Source organism: Hemicordylus capensis, chromosome 4 (genome assembly GCF_027244095.1).
Source record: "Hemicordylus capensis ecotype Gifberg chromosome 4, rHemCap1.1.pri, whole genome shotgun sequence".
Taxonomy (NCBI): Eukaryota; Metazoa; Chordata; class Lepidosauria; order Squamata; family Cordylidae; genus Hemicordylus; species Hemicordylus capensis.
The window spans coordinates 152862773-152885164 of NC_069660.1; the positions used below are offsets into that span (position 1 = coordinate 152862773).

Consider the following 22392-nt stretch of genomic DNA (forward strand, 5'->3'; position numbering starts at 1 on the left):
AAAACTGATGCCAACTCCACTGCACCCCTCTGAATCCAGGCTGATGAGAAGCAATGCTGATGTAGCAAAGCATCACTTACACTGGGGATTGACTTGGCAATGCTATAGATGCTTCCATAAAGAGGTGGGAAATGGCCACAAACATAGGGGCTTTGGAATTCCCTCAAGGGGCCACAAATAGTTGGGCGACGAGGGGACAATTGGCTCATGGGCCTTATGTTGCATAGCCCATAAAAGACCCATGCTTGACTGCAGTATACTGGTGTCCAGACCATACAACGGACATTGCTCACCTTACAGATTTCCTTCTGTGCCTTTAGTACCCAGGGTATGACATGTCCAGAAGGTAAAAGATTCTGCAAACTCTTGAGAGTTGTTAGCTTCAAAGGAAGGTGCCAGTTGTTGCTCTGAGTCAGGTAGAGCTCACATATCCTTTCACCCATCACATGACGCAGAAGGATGTTCCCTTCACCAAGGGAGCATAACATCATGCGCAGAAAGTCCTCCAGGTCATGCCACAAATCAAGGAGATGCACCTCCAGTGTATAATTCCTATGCAGCAAAAACTCCCGGAAAGGACGCCCCGCACATTTGTCTGCAATGAGCACCCAAGGGAGGAAATTTAAGGAAAAGGGAGACTTCACTATGGTTTTCAGAGCAAGCATTGAAGGGAATTGGACCACAGGGGTGGAAGAGCGCAGTTTTCTTAAGGTGCTCTTCTGAGCAACCTCATCTGACAGAGGAGAGGACGGGAGGTCGCTTGGACTGCTTTGGAACCTTGGCAATTCATCAGAAACAATGACCTTGACTGGATGCATGACATGATCTGTGTGACAAGAACTTGGTCTTGAGGCAGATGTTTCAGGGTGCTGGTGCTTCTTGTCTGCTGGAGTGCTTTTAGCAATCTTCTCTGTGGGACTACCCTTAGTACTCTTCTCTGTGGGACTACCATTAGCACTCTTCTCTGCGGGACTACCCTTAGTACTCTTCTCTGCGGGACTACCCTTAGTACTCTTCTCTGCGGGACTACCCTTAGTACTCTTCTCTGCGGGACTACCATTAGCACTTTTCTCTGCTGGGTTGCTTTTACGGGACTTTTGCTTTCTGTGGTGTCCATACTCGCCCTCTTTGTGTTTTCTCTTTTTTGGAGGATGCACTTCACCTCTTACATGTTCCCAGACTTCCTTCTTGCTTTTCAAGCTGCAGTAGGACACTGTTGTAGTGCTGCTTTTTCTGATGCCCATAGCTGACCGAGGAGTCAGTGATTGCCTCGGCAAGCCAGCCCTGCATAACCGTTCTTCATACTCCTCAAGCAAATGGAGGCATTTTGGCTCATCCTCCATGCTCAACTTGCAGTGAATGTAGAAGTTTGGGAGCCAGTAACTTTCGATCTTGAACAGGGCCACTTTCTGCATCTCACTCAGGACTTCTCTCCGCGTGCGGGTATGATGAGGATGCCAGGCAGTCATTTTCAATAGTGATTCTGGAAAAATAAAGAAGAATTAGAAAATAAAAGTTTGGTTTGCAGATTTGTAGAAGCAAACAGTGGTCTTTCTGACAACTAGCTGGACTTTCCTTTAATGCCTGGTTGACGTTTACAATGATTGCTGTTTTAGGCAGTAGACAGGTTATGGACAAAGAGCTAAAGGTGAAGTGACAGAACTGACATGGTCTGTAGTATACACTTAGACTTTCCTCCCGTATCACTAGTGTTGATTAAACAGGTTCACAAATTTTTGCAATGCTTCAAAAACCTAAAAAATGGATCTCATAGAGCTCTTTCTAAAAAGTTGAAATCCTACTGATCAGGTATTCCGGAGGAAGAGTCCCCAATGGCTCTCTCTTCCCTGCCAAATAGGTTATAAGCAGGGCTCCAGCTTTTAAAAGAGGGCTCCATATAGGCAATTCCAACTGCTTCATGGTGCACTCTGTTGGCCTGCAACTATAACAAACACCAGAACTGAAATTTGAAGTTTTGCAATCAATTTGAATGGTGCAAATTTTACTGAAAATATTGCTTTACATTTTTGAAATTGGAAGAGAAGCAATTGGATTTGTCCAAGTATTTATCTGGATGCAGGATCTACATTAAGAAAATTATAATGTAAACCCAAGCACTATGTCTTTGCTGAGCTGTGGACTGAGATGCAAATTGGCTTAATAGGGTATTACATTGGACTGAAAATATGGCAATTAATTTCTGGAACTGTTTGGATTCAAAATTTCTGCCTGACATAGAACAAATGCAGCCTTTTAAAAACATGTGTTTGTTGAGTTATTGGAGACATGCCAGAACAGTTTTTAATTAGCCAGTACAGGAGATCACAGGCCATGCTCGCTTGACCTGAATTGTGTAGGTACATGTACGATGAATGTACTATGAGTGACCTTAGCCAGTGAGGTTCGGTTTGGATAACATCACTCCAGCTCTTCAAAGTAAGCCATTAGGAACTGGCCCATGACTCAGCCATCACCTTCCACTACAAACACAATAATGCCCTAGTAGGTGCTTGAGTCAGTTTGGGGTGTGGAGGATTGAGCTGTATCCCCCATTGTATGTTATGTTGTAAAATGGTTGCACAGGTGTGGGTTAGTGATGTGCACAGACCGGTTCGCAGGCCATTCTAAAGGCCTGTGAACTGGTTCACTGGGGGGGGCGGGGTTTCATGGTTTGATGCTGGGGGGTGACTCTTTAAGGGTGGAGGAGGGTGCACTTACCCCTCCTGCTGCTTTCCCCCCACCGGCGCTCTTTTTTTGAAAAGAATTTGGGGCGGCAGAATACTTCCCTGCCGCCCCTTCCCCTGTTCCTCGGCAAAAGGCTTCAGAATGTGTGATTGTGCGTGTGCAACTCTCTCCTGGCATGGTAAGGGAATTGTTCTAATCCTGCTAGTTACTTACCAATGGTTGTGTTGCAGAGAGTGACAACTGTGGAGCCCTCCTGCAGGTGGGTGGCCATCAACACCTGGATCAGGGACACATAAAGATCTTGCTGAGCTTCATCTGTTTCATCAATCCCGAGTATTCTTTCTGCAGCTAGCCAGAACTTGGTCAGCTCTTCACCTGTGGATCATCAGACATCAAGTTGGAGCTATTCAGTTTAGGCAACTTTACACTTGTAATTCTTCACAAAATCTGTTATCCGGCATAGCATCTTGATATCTCTACTGTACGTTTTAAAAACTAAGATTGTGCCTGATAGTTGTGGAAATGCATTTGAAAACTGTGATATGGTAATTGCTCAAAGTTCTGATACAAAAATATTATGATTAAATATTATTTCTAGAGTGCCTGTATGAAGCAGGAGCTTTCCATAACATAAAAGACACTGACCATGCCCTCAGACTCAGAATTTAATAAAGAGGGCACACACAAGAGAAGGGGAGTTGTGGAAAACCGTAAAGGTGCAAGATCACATCAGGTGAAGACAGATATAGCGAAGAGATTTTCATTTGACTGGCCATTTGTCTCAATATATGTAATTTCTGTGTGCTGCACTTCCTGTCTTCTTACCTGCCATTCCTTGCATAAAGGAACGGAAGCGCCACATTCCCCTGCTCCCTCCAATGCACTTCTCAAGAAGCCACTGGTCAGCCTTTTTCCATCTCAGCATATCCGCTGTAAAGCAGAAGTGAAGTCCATGAAAGTTTCTGTTGACACTGACACTCGTTCCTTTATTTAACACACTCCACTGGCATTTCCCCCAAGAATGATATGTAGAGACAGAAACATATATAGTACGAGCAGGTGCAGACATCTCAGCATACAAGAATACAGAGCTCTAGCACAAGGATTTGCCTTATTATTTGCCAATTTCAGTGCCGTAATTGGTCCTTTTATAACCAGGGCAGGCTCCTAATACTACACACATCCCTTTTCCAGGAACCACCAAATGTGTTTTAGGACCAGCCATGGACCTGCTCTTGACACTGCAAGTACTCTAGACATAAAATGTGCAGCCCATCTTATCTATGTTGACTCCGAAGTAGGTCCCACTGAGTTCAATGGAACGTAATCCCATAAATAATGGTTTAGTCCAGGGTTTCTTAACCTTGGGTCCCCAGATGTTGTTGGACTACAACTCCCATCATCCCCAGACATGGCCTTTGTGGCTGAGGATGATGGGAGTTGTAGTCCAACAACATCTGGGGGCCCCGAGGTCAAGAAACCCTGCTTTAGTCTCATAACTATGGTTTGGCACAAGGTTAGCAATGTGAGGATAGCAACCATGGTTTGCTCTTACTTCTGAAGTCGGCCATGGCGTCTTTGTAATAATAATCGTTTTATTAACAATTATAATTATATAAGCACAGTATATTACAAGTAGATATTCCATCAATAGAACCCCAAAGAGCAACATACAGCTCCTCCAATTGCACCTCCAGGTCCAGCTAACTCCAGTTAAAAACTTTCAGCTCTCTGACTACTCCTCTCAGTCTATTAATTCTAACTGCAAACTGCTTTTTGCTGTCTTTCTACCTCTTCCCCTTGGTTGGAAGAATGTAATCTTCTCTAAGCTCTCACTAGTATCTCATTCCAAAAGCTCAAGAGAGATTTCCAGCTATCAGAAGACCCACTCTGATCTCTAGCTTCCATTGATGAAACATCAACTGATAAATCTACGCTATGAGCCTCAATCAGCCAAGCAACAGTGGTCCGTCTGCAGAGAGGCAGAACAGGCATTTGCCTACAGCGGCGAAATTTGAGGAGCAGCAAATTTTGCCCCCCTCAAATTTTACTGTCCCTTTCTGTGGGAAGTGGCTGCTGCAGCAAGGGTGGAGTGGGCGAGGAGAAAGTCCCCCTCTTTTGCCTTATTTTTTAAAAAAGGCAAATCTTTTTTGTTTAAGGTAAAAGGGAGGCAAAAGCCTTTTTGCCTATGGGTGGCAAAAAGCTTAATCTGCCCCTGGGCTGTAGCAATGAACATATCCATGTATTACATCCTGAATACAAACCATTTTTCATTGTTTTTGTCATGGTTGAGTTCCCCATGTTTCATGGTTTCTCTCTCTCACTCTCTCTCTCTCTCCTCGGATTCTATCTGGAATGTAGCCAATATGATGCCAAAGGCTGAGATGGTTTCCACAAACATTTTATCTCAACTCTCACCTGCCTCTGGAGACCGGATGAAACTGATGAGCTCCACGCAAAGAAGATAATGAAGGCACAAATTGGTTTTGCAAAAGTAGGGCAGTCGATGTTTTTCCAACCAGTTCAACAAGCCTTTGTGCTTTGAGATCTGTATTGTTCCAAAATGGGTGATAAGATATTAAGAAGCAATTTCTGTGTCAAGGATCAACAAAAGAACAAGGTGCCACATCTGTAAACCATGGCTCTCCTAGAATTCAAGGCCTTGGGAGAACTTCTTGGTTTATCCTTTAAATAATAATAATAACAACAACAAGAAACAATGACAGAGATGATAGCTTTCACGATGATAACTTTCAGTGACACCACCAGCAAGTGGGGCTAGCTGTTTATTATGTACCACAGCAGGCCTCAAATCAGTATGCCCGACCCAAACTCAAGAGCACAGACTAACCAAGGTAACGGTCTAAAGAAAAGAGGGAGAGGGAATAATAGCTGTGGGGAACAGACAAGGAGGCTATTCTCACTATCGGCTAAAATCGGGCTAGGGGAGCCTAGCCTGATTTTAGCAGACTGTGAAAACCATCAGGCTTGCAGGTGAGCCCAGTTGCCTCAAAGAGGGTCACCCGGTTCAGAAGCCTTCCCCTTAGCCCAGGTTAGTGGAGCAAGAACTCCACTAACCCAGGCTTTTTTGTCAGCGCCATGGCAACACACGTGTAGACCCCCGCTGGGAGGCTGCAAAAGGCCTCCTGGGCTCAGGGGTCGCTCCAGGATGCCCCCCGCGCTTGTGTGGGGCAGCTTGGAACTTCTGGGGGCTTTGCAGCCCCCGATCCCCGTAGCCTCCGTCAGCTCCATGACAGAGCCAGCAGTCGTGTGGGTGGCCGATCTGGCCGCCCAGGGCTGCCTGGGGATCGTCTGCAAGGAGAGCGGGCTAAGTCCTACTCTCCTCGCTAACCCCCTCTGGCGAGTCTCACCGATTGTGAGACTCGCTTCAAGGTGTGATCAGTTTCAGGGCTCAGCCATTGAAACTCTTGCCCCTCTTAGCTCTCTGGTATCTGTCCAGTATTCATACAGAATTCACTGATGGTCTCATTGCTACATGGGTTGTGTTCACACTTCAGCGGCTGTCACTCAGCATGCACATAGCAAAATGGCTGTGTAACTGCTTTTGCATACCTGTGCGCTGTAGTCAGAGGCGCTCTTACCCCTGGACTTTGGGGCCGAAGTCCAGGGCCTCTACATCCTCTAGGGGGGCCCCAAATCCTCTTTAGTCTGTCCTGGGTGGTGTGATTTGTTCCCTCAAGAACCTTTGTGTTTAAAAATGATGCTTAACTTACAGTGGGGGGTGAGGCTCCAAAGGCCTTTAGGTCCAGGCTCCAAAATGACCTAGGTGCACCTCTGGCTGTAGTAGTTCAACTTGTTTCAGATAAGGACTTGTGAGACCCAAGTTCAAATCCCCACTCAGGCATGAAACTTGCTATATGAATTTGGGCCAATCATTCTCCCTCAGCCTAATTACCTTATAGAGCAATTGTAAGGATAAAATGGGGGAGGCATCATGTGTGCTGCAACTGCCCACCAGAAGAAGAGTGGGATAAAATGAAAAACACCAAGAAGTCTGGAGTTTGCTTACATTACATTATGCCCTGATGGACATGTGTCTTGTTCAGTTGTTTGTCCATGTAGCAAGTTTGCTTCTGTGAGTTATTAAGGAACCCAGGTACAATAAAACACAAAAACAGTGGTGCATCAGCTGGTAACCTCCCGGCTCGACTACTGAAATGCGCTCTATATGGGGCTGCCTTTGTACATAGTCCGGAAACTTCAGTTAGTTCAAAATACGGCAGCCAGATTGGTCTCTGGGGCAACACGGAGAGACTGTATTATGCCTGTCTTGAAATAGCTACACTGGCTGCTGATATGTTTCTGGGCAAAATACAAAGTGCTGGTTATTATCTTTAAAGCCCTGAACAGCTTAGGTCTGAGTTATCTTAGAGAGCACCTTCTTCTGCATCATCCCCACCACATGTTATGGTTATCTGAGCATCTCCAGTTACCATCAGTTCATCTGGTGGAGACTCAGAGGTGGGCCTTCTCTGTAGTTGCTCCTGGGCTGTGGAATGCACTCTCAGCAGAAATACATAATTTGAGTTCATTATTGTCTTTCAGGAGAGCCCTTAAAACCTGTCTGTTTGGCCTGGCCTTCCAGGATTTTTAAATTGTTGTAAACTGTTTTAAATTCTTTTAAATTTTTGCCCTGGTTTTCCAGGGTTTTTAACTGTTTGAATGTTTAATTGCTTTTATTCTGTTTTTTATAGTTTTTATTTTAATTGTTAACTGGTTTTAATTGTTTTTATTTTGTTGTAAACTGTCCTGAGCCATTTTTGGAAAAGCGGTATATAAATCAAATACATACATACATGCATACATACATGTCATTACAAAGTCTGACAAGGAGACTCATTATGTTCCTGATGGTGGTGCATCAAAGAAAATTGCAATTCACAAAATACCATGGCCAAAACCTGAAGCAATATGAGGCACATACTGTGAAGCATAATGGAATGGCAACGGTTGCCTTCAGTGGGTATAGGCCATACAGCATGAAGGATATGGAACAAAACCAGATGCGCTAGGCAACCATCCATGACAATACGTTCCAACAACAGTTTACCAGTTCTCATAAACAAGACACAATTTCTTGTGATCAAAGAGGGGAAAGAACAATGGTACCTCAAACTTTGTTTAACAAACAAAAGCATGTTGATAGACTTCTGTTATTTATTTATTTTTGCTATGTCGAAAGACAATGTACATGCTTATGTTTAAAGCAAAAACTGCTTCTGTGGGAATTTTTTTCAACCTCAGTCTCTATAGCCAATGGACCACAGAGTGTAGGTAGGAAGACTGGCAGCAGCCCGGGGACAGGATGAGAAGGTGGACGTTGCAGCTGCCCCCACCCCCCAGTGCTGCTGCCAGGTCCGTCCCTTTTTGCCACAGCATGCACCACCACCAGGCACATCACCCCTCACCAGCCATGCCCCTTCTGCCAGTTCAGCACGCAGAGGCAGGGGGCCTTGCTGGCACCAGGCATGGAGACACAGCCCATCCATGTCTGGTACCAGCAGAAGGGGCAGCCGGAAGGGGCATGGCTGGCGCAGGACAGTATGTGCAGTGGTGGTGCATGTGGGGGGGGCAAAAAGGGGGCAGGTGTTTCACCCACTAGCTACACTGGGGTGTGTGTGTGCAAGGGGGAGCCCTCACTCCCCTCGTGGTCAGGGACATTTGTTCCCTCTTGCTCAATAGTGGCGATGCCACTGCTCTACCCACATTTATTATTATATTTATTTATTTAAAATATTTATACCCCACCCCTCCAGTGCACTACTGCTCGGGGCAGCTCACAACAAGACAGACACAGATACAATAAAAATAATAAAATTAACTTTTTTTAAAAAAATTCAGATTAAAAACCACAATTATTAGGTTCAAATTAAAACCGAAAATTATGAAAAGCTAAAGAAGCTAAAGAACCTACCAGATAGAACGAAACAATAATGGAGCATTAAAAAGCCTCCTTAAAAAGGTGTGTTTTGAAGGTGTGTTTTTTAAAAACACTGAGGGAGGGCGCATGGCAAAGCTCTTCAGGGAGGGTGTTCCAAAGCCAAGGGGCCACAACCGAAAAGGCCCTGTCTCTAGTCCCCACCAACTGGATCTCTGCTAGTGGTGGAGTCATGAGCAGGGCCTGAGATGATGAGTGGAGGGCACTGGCAGATTCATATGGGTGAATGTGGTCCAACATGTACCAGCCCCAAGCCATGTAGGGCTTTAAAGGTCAATACCAGCACCTTGAATCTAGCCCAGAAGCGGACCGGTAGCCAATGAAGCTGACACAGGGTGGGTGTAATACTCGTGAAGCGACTTGCACCCACAAGCATCTTTGTGGCAGCATTCATGTATGTACATGTATAACTGGGAATGGGAAAGGGATGTATTTTGGACACCACCAGCTGAAGAGGATTGATTCTATAGATACAATTGCAAATTATAACTCGTGTAGCAAAAATCAACCTCTTTTCATGACATTTTCAAGATGATGAAATAGTTCTAAGAACTGACCATGAAGCAAAAGCATTACCATAAGGAGTTACCTTCATTTGACTTGGCTTTAGTGAGGCAGCTAACATGCATCCCATCAGATGTATTGTGGAATATTTTACAAAAACTAGGCCAGATTACCTGCCAGTTTCTCTAGCGGCAATGAACACTTAACAGCTATTTTCAGACTGCAAGTCTGTACAGGCCACATTTAACTGAGCCACATTCCTGGGACTTTGAGCAGATATCAGTGATACTATCATCACCATTCATCACCTTGTATGAAAGGCGTCAACTCTGGAATACTCCGAGCCTTACCAGGTGGCACGGTAACTCCGGCCAAAGATACCACTGACGAGTGTCGCACATGAAGATGGGTGTCTGTCCAAACACCTGCCAAGAAAGCAACAGAGACAAAACAGCCTCCTTAGTAGAGATGGGTTCTTTTAAAGATAAAACATCACAGCAAAGGGATTTGGGTGTAGGGGTGTGCATGAACCGAAATCGCCATTCATCTCAAATTCACCTGAACTGGGCCTGGTTCCGTTTGCTCGCAGATCCAACAGCCCCCGGTTCAGTCTGTGATTGAACCTCCGAACCGGCCCAGTTCGAGCTGAACTGGTTCGGCAATGAACCCTTTGTGCACAGCCCTGCTTTGGAGGTCTTCTAGTCTAACCCTCTGCTCAGTGCAGGAAACTGTGACAGCATCCCTGGCAGATGGCTGGATGGCCAGCCATGCCCTGTTTGGAAACCGCCAGTGAAGAAGAGCCCACCACTTGGCAAGGCAGATTGTTTCACTGTCAAACAGCTCTTACAGTTAAGAAATTCCTCCTAAAGTCTAGCTCAGGCTTCCCAACCTGCGGCCCTCCAGATGTTGCCGAAATACCATTCCCATCACCCCCAGCTACAACTTATTGTGGCTGGGATGATGGGAATTGTAGTTCAGCAACATCTTCTGGAGGGCCGCAGGTTGGGGAAGCCTGGTCTAGCTAGTACATGTGCCAGCTGGGGTGATCGGTACCATCTGTGGTGATGAATGCTCATGGTGATTTCCGACAAGGTCCACACCCTAGAGATGGAAAATAGGTGATAGCACGGCAATACTTCCAGCTTATCGTAACCCCTTAGTCTCCTCTTCTCCAGGCTAAACATACCCAGCTCCTCATAAGACTTAGTCCCAAACCCCTCACCATCTTCCCTCTGAACCTGTTGATCAGTGCCCACAACTAGACACGGAATTCCCAAAGAGGTCTGGCCAGCAAATAACAGAGTGCAACTATTCCTTCATGCAGCTACACAAATGTGCATAAAAGACTATTAAACGATTAAGGCTGGAACTAGCAGTATCTTTTGAGAGAGCTGTGCAAGGGGCACGAGAGAGGTTTCACTTCCTGTGATGGGTATCAGGAGTGTAGCTATAATTGAGGGTTCAAAGAACCCAGGCCCCCAGCTCCTGAGGGCGCTCCAGTTCCACCCCTCCCTATTTTCTACATCATCTCCCTCATTCTGGGGGTCCGCCAGAGAGAGGGATGAACACATATCCAGTCTCCCCTAACTATGCCCCATGTATTTCTTTTGTCACACTGTTGCCTCTGGTCAAACAATTTTTATAGGTTTTTAAACAGCCTCAACCCCCTGCAACTTCCGCTTGCCAGAGATGAAACTGAGGTGTGTGAGCACACACCCAAAGCAGCAAATCATCTTTCAAATCACCTTCAACACCTACTGGGAAGTACGGTCACCTGTCCATAGCCTAAGGGGTAAATTACTCATTACATCAGAATTAAAAAAAATTAATTGATTTTAATTGATTTTAGATCATAAATGTTTTAACCATTTTATCCTGTTTTTTAAATTATGTACACTATCTAGGGATGCACATGTCAGGCGGTACAGAAATATGATACATACATACATACATACATACATACAACACATCATTGGTCCTTGCCCATCACCTCCCATGGCTGCTATTTGCCCTGGGGGCTGACCCCGATGAGGTCCATGGCAGGGGTAAAGAGTTAAATCCGTTTCCCCCTCACACCATGATCCTGGCCAGCAGATTCACTACAAAATTGCACAATGGGCAAATACGTCATCTAGATGCTGCATGGATAATTAAAAACAACTTATGTTCTCCCAAATGCAGCATTTCTCTGTCTGGAAGCACCCAAAGTCACACATTACAATTCTAGCTTATGTGCTTCAAAAATCATAAATATATTTCTTAAAATGTATCATGTAAAGTGTACCTATGCATATAAGAAGACTGGCAAGAACAGGTTATTACTAGAAACTACCAAACTGACCATCATTGAGATGGGTGGTTTGTGAATGGAGAGAAAGTTTGTATATTGCCAAGTTGCCTGGGTGTGTTTGTGTGAGTGTGTACAGTGCGTATCCCACCCATTACATCCCTCATAGGACCCCTATCAATGAGGGTCAGGCCACTCCCTGTAGAAGTTTGGTTCTCACTAGAACATTTCATAAATGCAACATTTTAGAATGAATGAATAGCTTCCATTCAACTATATGGAAACAAGTAAAAAGGTGCACTTGAAGATATCCATTGTGATGTGGGTTAAATAATATACCCTCTGCCACAGCATATCCCAGTCATTGAGCATCAAACCAGTTCCTACTTACAGAGTCCCATCCCAGTTTCTGTTTGAGTGTGACTGAATTTAGGGAGCTGGCTTATATATAGAGAGAGAGATGCTAGGGAATCCAGGATGGCTAAGGCATAAGAGCGAAACTTACAGGAAGATTCAGGAAAGTGTTGAAGAAGTCAGCAAAGATTTCATCTTGTAGCAGAATTGTCAAATGTTGGCTAGCAATCAGCTCTGCAAAGGAGAGAGGAGAAAGCATGTTGTGGGGGGTTTGGTTGTTGGTTCCTCCCCCCACCATCACATATAAATGTATATGAACTACTGCCCATATATACTGCTTTTCCAAGCACAACATATGCAACGCCCACATTAAATTTACTACTGCTGCTACGTGACCCACCGGTCCACCACATACTAGGACATACGTGCCTTCTGTGCAGTTTTGGACCTACAGGGCAATGCAGAGCTCCCATTTTGAAGTGTGGCACTAAAGGCTGCTGATATCACTAAGCAGGGGGGTGGGCATGGCAGTGAGTGGGATTCATGAAACCACAATCAGGAGCAAAGGAAGGGAGGGGGGATGTCATGTACAGGTGAAACTCGGGAAATTAGAATATCGTGCAAAAGTCCATTAATTTCAGTAATGCAAATTAAAAGGTGAAACTGATATATGAGGCAGATGCATTACATGCAAAGCGAGATAAGTCAAGCCTTAATTTGTTATCATTGTGATGATCATGGCGTACAGCTCATGAAAACCCCAAATCCACAATCTCAGAAAATTAGAATATTACATGGAACCAAGAAGACAAGGATTGAAGAATAGAACAATATCGGACCTCTGAAAAGTATACAGTGTACTGTGCTTGATTGGCCAGCAAACTCGCCTGACCTGACCCCATAGAGAATCTATGGGGCATTGCCAAGAGAAGGATGAGAAACATGAGACCAAACAATGCAGAATTGCTGAAGGCCGCTAATGAAGCATCCTGGTCTTCCATAATACCTCATCGTGCCACAGGCTGATAGCATCCATGCCACGCTGCATTGAGGCAGTAATTGCTGCAAAAGGGGCCCAAACCAAGTACTGAATACATATGCATGCTTATACTTTTCAGAGGTCCGATATTGTTCTATTCTTCAATCCTTGTCTTCTTGGTTCCATGTAATATTCTAATTTTCTGAGATTGTGGATTTGGGGTTTTCATGAGCTGTACGCCATGATCATCACAATTATAACAAATTAAGGCTTGACTTATCTCGCTTTGCATGTAATGCGTCTGTCTCATATATCAGTTTCACCTTTTAATTTGCATTACTGAAATTAATGGACTTTTGCACGATATTCTAATTTTCCGAGTTTCACCTGTAAAAGCAGTGGATGCCACGGAGATCAGAATTTGAAACCAAAACAATCTAATGATTGAAGCAACCCAGAGGAAGACCCAATGGCAAATTTAAAACATTGGCTGGTATGATAAGGTATTGCTTATAATATATTTTCTCTACAAAGATTGACTGAAAATGTAACAAACATTCTGGTTTTTGCTGTTGTTTTTAATTAATTGATGCTAATTACAAGTTGTAGGTGGAACAACAGATGACCTCACATCCCAGGTTTTCAAAGAGAATTATTTATTTGTTTGTTTGTTTGTTTATTTATTTAAATTTTCTTATATACCGCCTCCTCCAAAGACTCTAGGTGGTGAACAAAAATACCAATTATGGGTTGAATGATACATTATTACCAGGTGAGGGGGGCAGCTTAGAGGGGAAAGCCTCTTTAAAAGGCTTTCTCCACTTGCTCCCTGTAACCTTTGGCTTCATGTGCCTGCATCATGAGGAAAACAAGGGGAAACCATTTTTGATGGAAATCCCATGTCTGCTGTAACAGACCGTTTGGCCATAAGAGAAAACAACAAAGACTCATAAGGTATAGGAGATTTAATGAAAAGAAAATCTCTCACTACCATCCCAACATGCTTGAAACCCAAAGCCCACCATCCGGTTTTTGGCCAGGGCTGGGTGGGCTCCTCGAAATGCAGTGATATGATTCCCTCCTCCCCCATTTCACTACATAATCTCCTGCACACCTTGTGAGTTTGTGTTTTTGTTTATTATGGTGCTGCCCCTCCCCCCCCCTATTTTCTGCCTGGTCATAAGCAACCTCTGAAAAATGGAACTCTTAACACTCAAGAGTGGAGAAAGGTTGGTTGTTTTCCTGCTAGAAGGTGTCCTCGTTGCCCATAATTTACAGTACAGACACCACCACCCGCCATCCAACTGTCATCTATGATCAAACAGACTTTGTGAGACAAAATAGAGGGACAAAAAATGAGAGTATACACTGCAGGCAGCAATATTTCTATTGTACCATCTTCAGCTCTCTAAAAACAGGGCTGCTCAACTTCAACCCTCCTACAGATACTGGCCTACAACTCCCATAATCCCTGGCTATTGGCCACTGTGACTGGGAATTATGGGAGTTGTAGTCCAAAATCAGATGGGGGGCCTAAGTTGAGCAGGCCTGCTCTAAAACCTATTGTCTGTGGGACAATGTGTCAAAAGAGGACATTAGGTGCACCACCACCTCCTTTGGGAGGGCACTGACAGAGGGAGTGATGGAGAGAAAGTGGACTCTGGGAGGTGAACACTGTTGGGGGAAAGAGGGAGGAGGGACGGAGCGACAGAGCTTTGAAGGGTGATAGAGAAAATCAAAACATACCAGCAAGGCCAGCAGATGATGCTCTGGGAGGGGGAGGGGAGGGAGGGAAAGAGAGAAGAGGGGAGATACCCGTGACCTCCAGCCAGGGGTTTCCTTAAAGAGCCCTGGCAGTTTGTAGCAGAGCCTGAGGCAAATCAGCCAATGCAGGGGGCCTTTCTAGTTAATTTTAATGGCAGCAACAAGAGCAGGGCCCAGGCAGTCGCCCTGCCTGCCCTGCCCTAAGGACAGCCCCTGCCTCCAGTCCAGGGGCGAGGCTGGCAAAGTGGTGGTGGAGAGGCTGGCAAAGGGGAAGATGTATATGTCTTTTAGAGAGATATTGCCTAGAGATGTATATATCAGGCAGTATATAAATACGATAGATAAATAAAGGAAAAGAGCTGGGAAGAGGGGCAGCCGTGAAAAGGAAGAGAGGCAGTGGCAGCAGGGACCAGCAGCAGCAAGCAGGAGGGGTGACACCAGCAGCAGTGGGCCCACCCTTTCCATCCCACAGCACACTCTCACTGCCTGAGCCCATTGTCTCAGTTTTGCCTCATGGGAGAGCAGCCCCTGCTCCTTGCCTGAGGTCCTTGGAAAGGCGGAATGAAACATAAGCACAAAAACTCACGAGCTCTATTCATGTTGAGCCTGTGTTTGGGCTGTTTGGCTGTTGCTATCTTTCAAGACAATTCTACAGTGAGCTCTCTGTGTTCTGTTATGACACGTTCCGAGGGATTCTTGCTCTAGGGAGTTCTACATTCCTTCAAGGCAGCTCTTCTGTGATGATAATCTTTTGGAAAGGTCCAGCTTTATTTTTTCACATTATAGCCAAATCAAACAGTGATGTTATACACACTTTCCCCTCCCCTAACTACCAAACTTGCAATTTATCCTGGATTTTTGGAGCAGTTCATAGAAAGTTCATAGAGTTAAGTGGAGAAGGTTTTTCTGAGCAGATACTTCTCCCCACTGCAGACATCAGGGTTGTGTGTGTGTGTGTGTGTGTGTGAGAGAGAGAGAGAGAGAGAGAGAGAGGCATGTTTGAATGTTCCTCTACAAAACAAAACAAAACATCCTTTTCTACACAAATAAAATTAGCATGTCAGGGAGATAGCCTGCAAAATTCTTCTTGGCCTGCTATTTTCAATGTGCAAGGAAATTTATTTATTTATTGGAAAGGGAGTGCATTGAGCCCTTTCTTGTCTGTACTTCAGGGAACAAGACAAGAAGATTGATCATTGTTATGGGTCATAAAATGGAAAAGACTTAATAACAAATTAATAATAATAGTTGAGATTTTAGTTTTCTATTCCTTCCCCAGTAATCCCTAGCATAGACTTTGCCTTTTTTTCTCAGCTGCTGCTGCACCACACTAAATTGATGTTTTCATTAAGCTATCCCCTACAACAGGCTTCCCCAAACTGTGGCCCTCCAGATGTTGCTGAACTACAACTCCCAGCATACCCAGCCACAATAAATTGTGGCTAGGGATGCTGGGAGTTGTAGTTCAGCAACATCTGGAGGGCCGCAGTTTGAGGAAGCCTGCCCTACAGTCTCAAATGTCTTTTCTGCTTAGTCACCTGAGTCAATTCAGACCTCATCAGTGTATATGAAGTTGGGATTTTGATGCCTTAATGGGCTCATTTGAAGCTCATTAGTTGTTTGTTGTCTATTTAATCAGTTTGGAATGGAGAGATGCTGCCAGAGGTACATTCAGTTCACTTGGATTTTCATTCTGAATAACTTGGTTCTGAAACTTGGCCATTTCACTGATTAAAGTTGTGCCATTGAGTCTGTGTCGACTCCTGGTGACCACAGAGCCATGTGGTTGTCTTTGGTAGAATACAGGAAGGGTTTACCATTGCCATTTCTCACACAGTATGGGATTATGCCTTTCAGCATCTTCCTGTATCACTGCTGCCCAATACAGGTGTTTCCCAAAGTCTGGGAAACATCCCAGCAGGGATTCAAACTGGCAATTGGTAGTCAAGCCATTTCCCCGCTGCACCATTCGGTGCAGTGAATCACTGATTACCCCAACTCCAAATAATTTATGAACAAATTAAATAACATGGGAAACGTTGCCTTTTTAAAAAATGGAAATCAATAATCCTAGACCGCAGGCATTGCAGCAGCTCTTGTTAACAATGGGGCAGAGCAGGACGGGAGCAATAGGGAATGAGAGGCAGTTGTACCTCATTTGGCGCCCCCCTGGCTCGTTACGATGAGCTATGGGGATGGCACATTGCTAGTTAATATAATGCTACATGGAATGCTGTGTGGAATCTCGGTTTTACTTCTGCTTGCAGCTGATTGCAGGAAAGGAATTGCTAGCCTGGAAGCACCCACAGAGCAGTAGCAGCTCCGTCTCTCTGAGAAAAATCAGTAAGTAGGCAGGGAGGAGAGGAGGAGCTGCCCCACCATCTGTTCCCCCAGTAAAAATGAGCTCCCCATAGAGGAGAAGGCCCTTCAGTGTTGAGCCAGCCTCCGCCATGATTTTCCTTGATTTTCTAGTACCTAAACAATGAGCCAGTACTTCCTTACTAACAGCAGGTGGCAGAAGGAGCTTAAAAATCATCTCCTGTAATTGCTGAGTTTATAGGCCCTAGATGAGATCGTGTGTAAGGGACAGCAGAAAATCTCAGCGACATGGCAAGAATCATTAATACAAGGGATTTCCTTTCCCAAGTCTGGATTATTGTTGTTTATCAGCTCTGATTTAGATGTTACAATAACTCCCAATTACATCTACACAGTTACTGACGTACACGGATTAAGCACAGAGCTGGCGCTCGGGGACTCGTCAATCCTGATTTCAGGGGCACCAAATATATATCTTTCCCCTGAAAGTGTTGGATTGAGGCTTTTAAACACTGGTTATCTAATCCGTTCACTGAAGATGGTATAGTATGCTTATTCATCCTGAATACTGTATGTATGTGCAGATACACAATGTACTTGAGGAAAAACAGCTGGAGCCACCGTGACCCAGACGTGACCTGATCTGGTTAGCAAGGGAAAGCCATTCTGCATAGTGCCCCCTAAGACATCCCTTTGCTGTGCTGCTCATTGTACAGCAGCAACTCCCCAAGGCTGTTCCAACTATGGTTGCTAGGCTGTAAACTCGAGAACCTGCATTTACCTTGAAATGCAGAAATGAGGTCGCTATGGCTGTTCTTGCCTCTTCCTTCCCCAGCCTTTTTGACTGTCCTCCTCTTCTGCTTGTAATAGTGAGTACTACTTGGCATTTGCCTTACTGAGGTGGAGAGAGAAAAAGAAGGATAAAAGGGACAGAGGAAACCATGCCAGATCTTTGTCCGGCACTTTTCTTCATGCGTCTAAACATACTAAATGAACCAGGCAATCCAGCCTCTATGACAGCCAGAAGGCAACCAAGTTATCTGCTGAAGCTACCAATCTCTGCTAGAGTCTGAGGAACATGGTTATCTGGATCAGCCACGAGCTGCATGCTAGACTGCCTTCCATCTTGCTTCCCCCAATGCTTCTCTGCCTACCAAGCAATCAGTGCAATATTATTGCACTCCAGCTCCACAACTCCCTATTTTCTTCATTACCTCCCTCACTCTGGGGGGCTGCCAGAGAGAGGGGTGAACAGGGGCCCCCTCTCCCCTAGCTACGCCCCTGACCTCATCCCATCCCACTGCCCTGTGCAGTGTTTGCCCAGTTTTGGCTTCTATGCCTGCTACACACTTGCTGCACTTGCTTCTGCTGGAACTTAGGTTGCAAAAAGCTCTCCTCTACGGCCATCACTTGACACTACAAAGAACTCTTTTGGGTACTCAAGTTACTTATGTTAAATGGCCTTAAAAAGGGTATTTGGTTCGGTGCATTCATGGAGGACAAGTCTATTGATGCTACTCGTGGGGCCGGCGTCAGGAGTTGGCCAGGTCAGGCATGTCTGAGGGCCCATCCCCTGAAGAAAGATGAGGTCATTTGCTGTTGCTGCCCACCCTAACCTAGTAAGCCTCCCAATGGGCCCTGCTCTGGCAAGCTTACTAGGCAATGGTGGGCAGGAGCCATGGACATTCTCCTACTTCAAAGCACAGCACAGTTTTTATTAGATGCTCTGGCCCCTCTGAGACAACATCTGGGGAATCAAAATAGCTCTATGTGCTAAAGGAGGAAGACATTCCCTGCTGCCACCCCTCATTGCCCAGTAAGCTTTCCAGGGGGCAAGGCCCAATGGGAAGACATATCAGGTGGCAATGGGCGACAGCATCTACCTCTCTCCTTCAGCACTGCCACTCTAGTGGCAGCAAGGGAATGTCCACCACCTGGCAAGCCTTCCTGGTGCAAGGTGCCATTGGGAGGGGACAGGTCCATGGGAGTGTGAACTCACTAGTTCACCACTCCCTCTCCAATGATGCCTGGCACCAAGGAAGCTCAGCTAACTGGAGGGTGGTCGTCCTTCTCTTTCAGCACCATCACCAGGAACAGCAGCCGGGAGAAGTGTTCAGTCGGCCCCAGGCACTACTGGGGGGAGTGGGGGAGCCAGTGCCTGCATCCCTCCATCTGGCATCTCTAGGTAGGGCTGGGAAAGATCCCTCTCTTGGACCCCAGATGGCTGCCGCCAGTCTGTACAGAGGCTACTGAGCTAGATGGACCAATGGCCTGGTTCAGTTGAAGGCATCTTCATCGGAGGGAACCTTCATGCTCTGAGTTTTGCATGGCAGAAATAAAACATCCCCTTTTCAGACTTCCATACTAATCAGGCTGCCTTGAAAAGTGTGTGTGTGTGTGTGTGTGTGTGTGTGTGTGTGTGTGTGTGTGATGTCAGCTTTCTATTCAGCCTTGTGTGGGAACACTAACAATTTTAATATCTCTGTGAGTGAATGAGTCAGTTTAAAGTGTCTTCATGAATATTAGTTTTGCCAGAGAGTAGACATTTGGTCTGTGCAACACGTAGAACATAGCAATTGCCTGTTGCATGCAGGGTGAATAGTTGGGAGGCAGGGGAAGAAGGATTTCCAATTCAGTTTCTCCATGAGGTGATGTAACCTCTTCTGGAAACAGCTTTGATCATGCTGTTCTGACCTTTCACCACGGACTTCATAAGGGGGTGTTTCCAGTTGTGGTTGAACTTCTTTCCTGACAGGAGCAATGCTGCAAGTCCTTTTAAACTCTCCATTTCCAGCAATTAAGCTCTTTTGACCTCCTTTCTGTCATCAGTTTTAGACTCAGCTGGGGCCCTTCCTGTTTTCATTCTAAAGAGTTGCCACTTTTCTTTTATAGACTGTGCTCCTATGCCTTTAATAGCAACCCAACTCCCACAAATTTGTCAGATAAGTTTTTCCCCACCCCCATGACTTATTGGTCTGTTGGAAACTTCAACTATTAAAATTGTGTTTGAGACTGCTTTTAAAGGCACAGGTCAGGAGCAGGGCCAGTAAAAATGTAGCAATCGAGTTGTCTCACAGGAGTGAGATATACCACAACCGGGTCATCCATCTTTGCGGAAGCATCTATTTCTTTGTTCTTCAGCCACAGTTTTTCTTACGTACTGGAATCCCAGTCTGTAACAGTTGGGTCTTGCAACATAAGGAAGGCATCTCTCCTCCATTCTGTTCTCACAGTCAGATTGAAGAAGTCTGGATTAAAATTTTGAAATCTAGGGGCTACTTGAATGCAGGTCGAATGTTTTCATTTGAATGAAAGGGTGCCTCAGTAAGTAATACCTTGGACCCCCTTTGAAAAGGTGCTCACGGCTCCAGCCAGGACCAGAAGCTGGGTGCTTCCCAAACATCCCAAAGCAAGTGTCACTGGCAACTTTCACTTGGAATTGGCAGAGGCAAAGGGGTTGCAATCAGGAATATTACTAAGCAGGCACATGTCCCCATTCTTGTTCCTGAAAGAATTATTGCAAGGTAATGGACTGAAAGTGTGTGTTCCTATTAGATGTTTTTCCCAATTGCAGTTAGGCTTGCCAGCCTTTGTACTGGCCTCTGCTCTATTTTTAACAGTAGCTTGATATGCAAGCATTAGCAGGTAATGCTTTTCTGCATGCCTTTAAAAGCCTCTCCCGGTTATTTCTGCAGATCCAGTTGCTGCTGTTAAAGATATAAGAATAGATGGGGCTGGTTTCCTTCTTGGTAACCCTAACTGCAGTTCCTCTCTAATTCTTCACAAATGAAGGGAGCACTTTTGATCCATTTGTGTGGAACAAGGGAAATGGAAAACTGTCCGAAATCAAGAAAGCTGTCTTGGTCGGGGATATTTCCTCCTCCCCAGATCCTGCTGTCCCAAAGGTCTGGCACAAGAGGCAGGTCAAACTTATGGTTCCTGGATTCAGGCAATTGCACACTCTAAGCTCTAGGGAGAACATGATAGTAACTCTGCCTTTTGATCTCATTTGCTACATCTACGATTTGCCCAACTTGCTGGCTTTACTACTCTGCCTCTCGCCCTCTGCCCATGGGCCTCTGGACCAATCAGAGGAGGGGGAAGGGCTGGGGGTGAGTTGACCTTGTGGTGCTTTGCCAAGATCCCACTACATTGGCTGTGATTGTGCCGGTACAGCTAGTCATGCATACCAGCCAATATGTTCCTATTTCTCCATTCACCTAAATGGGAAAATAGGGACATGTTGGCAGGTGGACTCAAATAGTACTAGATGGGGTTGAGAGCACTGCAGAATGTCCCTCTCCAGTATCCTGTTGTTTTTTTGTCCTTCCATGGCATACACAGTTGTATTCTTACAGTGACATCTTTCTGGTTCAGGATAAATGTAGATCAGTCAGCTTTTGATGGCTAGGGTACACTTTTATTCAGCAAAATGTTCAGAATTAACATGGGAAGCATACTTCACATTTTGAAAGTCTGACCTGCCCTCAGAGGAGCCTTCTTCCTGCTGCTGTATGAGTCACTGTCCACAATCTGTCCCCTGATTGCTCAAGGCTTGCCTCCTTCCAATGATTCATACAGAGATGTAGCAGTCAACCTCCTCTGAAGGCTGGTTATTCTGTGGTGTCTCTGCTCTGGGGATGACTGAATGATCCAAACAGCAGAAGACAAAGCCAGTGTAGAGATTTATATAGAGATGCAGCTGGCCTCTGTGGGTGGGTACTTTGGGCTTGTACTTAGGAGCTTTTAATTATATAATTAACATCTTGGAGTGTTCTAGTTCTCTCTGAGTCCACCATTTGAGAATAAGTGCTTTAGGTTGAAACAGTATGTGGGATGCTTAGCTGGGTTAAACAAACAAACAAAAAAAGCAGTCTGGAAAGTCAAATTCTACTAGTTTGCCATCCGCAAAACAATGCAGATCACATGAATTTATCCCATTACAAGGAAAATGCTCATTGTCATGGGTGTGGTGCTGTGCAGAGGGATCCTGGATTTATTATTGCAGGGATCACTGGGTGGGGGGGGGTCGGTCTAATGTGTTTCTGTATCCTCCATCACCCTGTCAGTGGAGGCTACTCTGCCCTCTCCCCACCCACCCCCTATAGTGGGTAGCCTCATTTAATAGGTTAAATAAAGGCCTTCACAAAAGGTGTGTTTTAAGGAGGGATTTGAAGGGAGAGAGTCACCGTTGCATAGGCATTTGAGGAAAGAGTCCCAAAGTCCCAAGCAGAAGAAGAGCATGGGTGACAGGACTGATGAATGAATGCAAGAGACCTTTCAGTGACAGAGGGTGAAGCTTCCAGACAGGGGTCCCTTTTTGCTGTTTCTCAAGTGTGCACATTGGAAGGGACAGTGATGATGTGGGCAGCCATAGATATAGGGGTGTGTGTGTGTGTGTGTGTGTATTTACAGACAAACAAACAAATAAATAAGCAAGCCAGCAAGCCACTTTGGGAACTTTCTTTGAAAAGCAGTATTTATTCTTCATATTTGTACAAAGTGATACATACACATACACACACACACACACACACACAC

General features: G+C 45.2%; 1 protein-coding gene across 11 annotated transcripts in view; it reads right to left on the reverse strand.

The window, feature by feature from the left end:
* The window catches only part of RGSL1 (regulator of G protein signaling like 1), a 218724-nt gene that overhangs the window by 48558 nt on the left and 147774 nt on the right, over nt 1-22392 (reverse strand). For 9 of the 11 annotated variants that reach the window (XM_053250702.1, XM_053250703.1, XM_053250705.1 and 6 more), the window contains 6 exons: nt 11941-12023; nt 9499-9573; nt 5104-5233; nt 3511-3615; nt 2899-3060; nt 294-1483 (listed from right to left, as the gene is read on the reverse strand). In XM_053250702.1, the coding sequence (XP_053106677.1) occupies nt 294-1483; nt 2899-3060; nt 3511-3615; nt 5104-5233; nt 9499-9573; nt 11941-12023 (1745 nt within the window). Of the gene's footprint in view, nt 1-293; nt 1484-2898; nt 3061-3510; nt 3616-5103; nt 5234-9456; nt 9574-11940; nt 12024-15118; nt 15197-22392 lie in introns of those variants that run through there. The other 2 variants (XM_053250707.1, XM_053250712.1) reach the window with 2 other exon arrangements.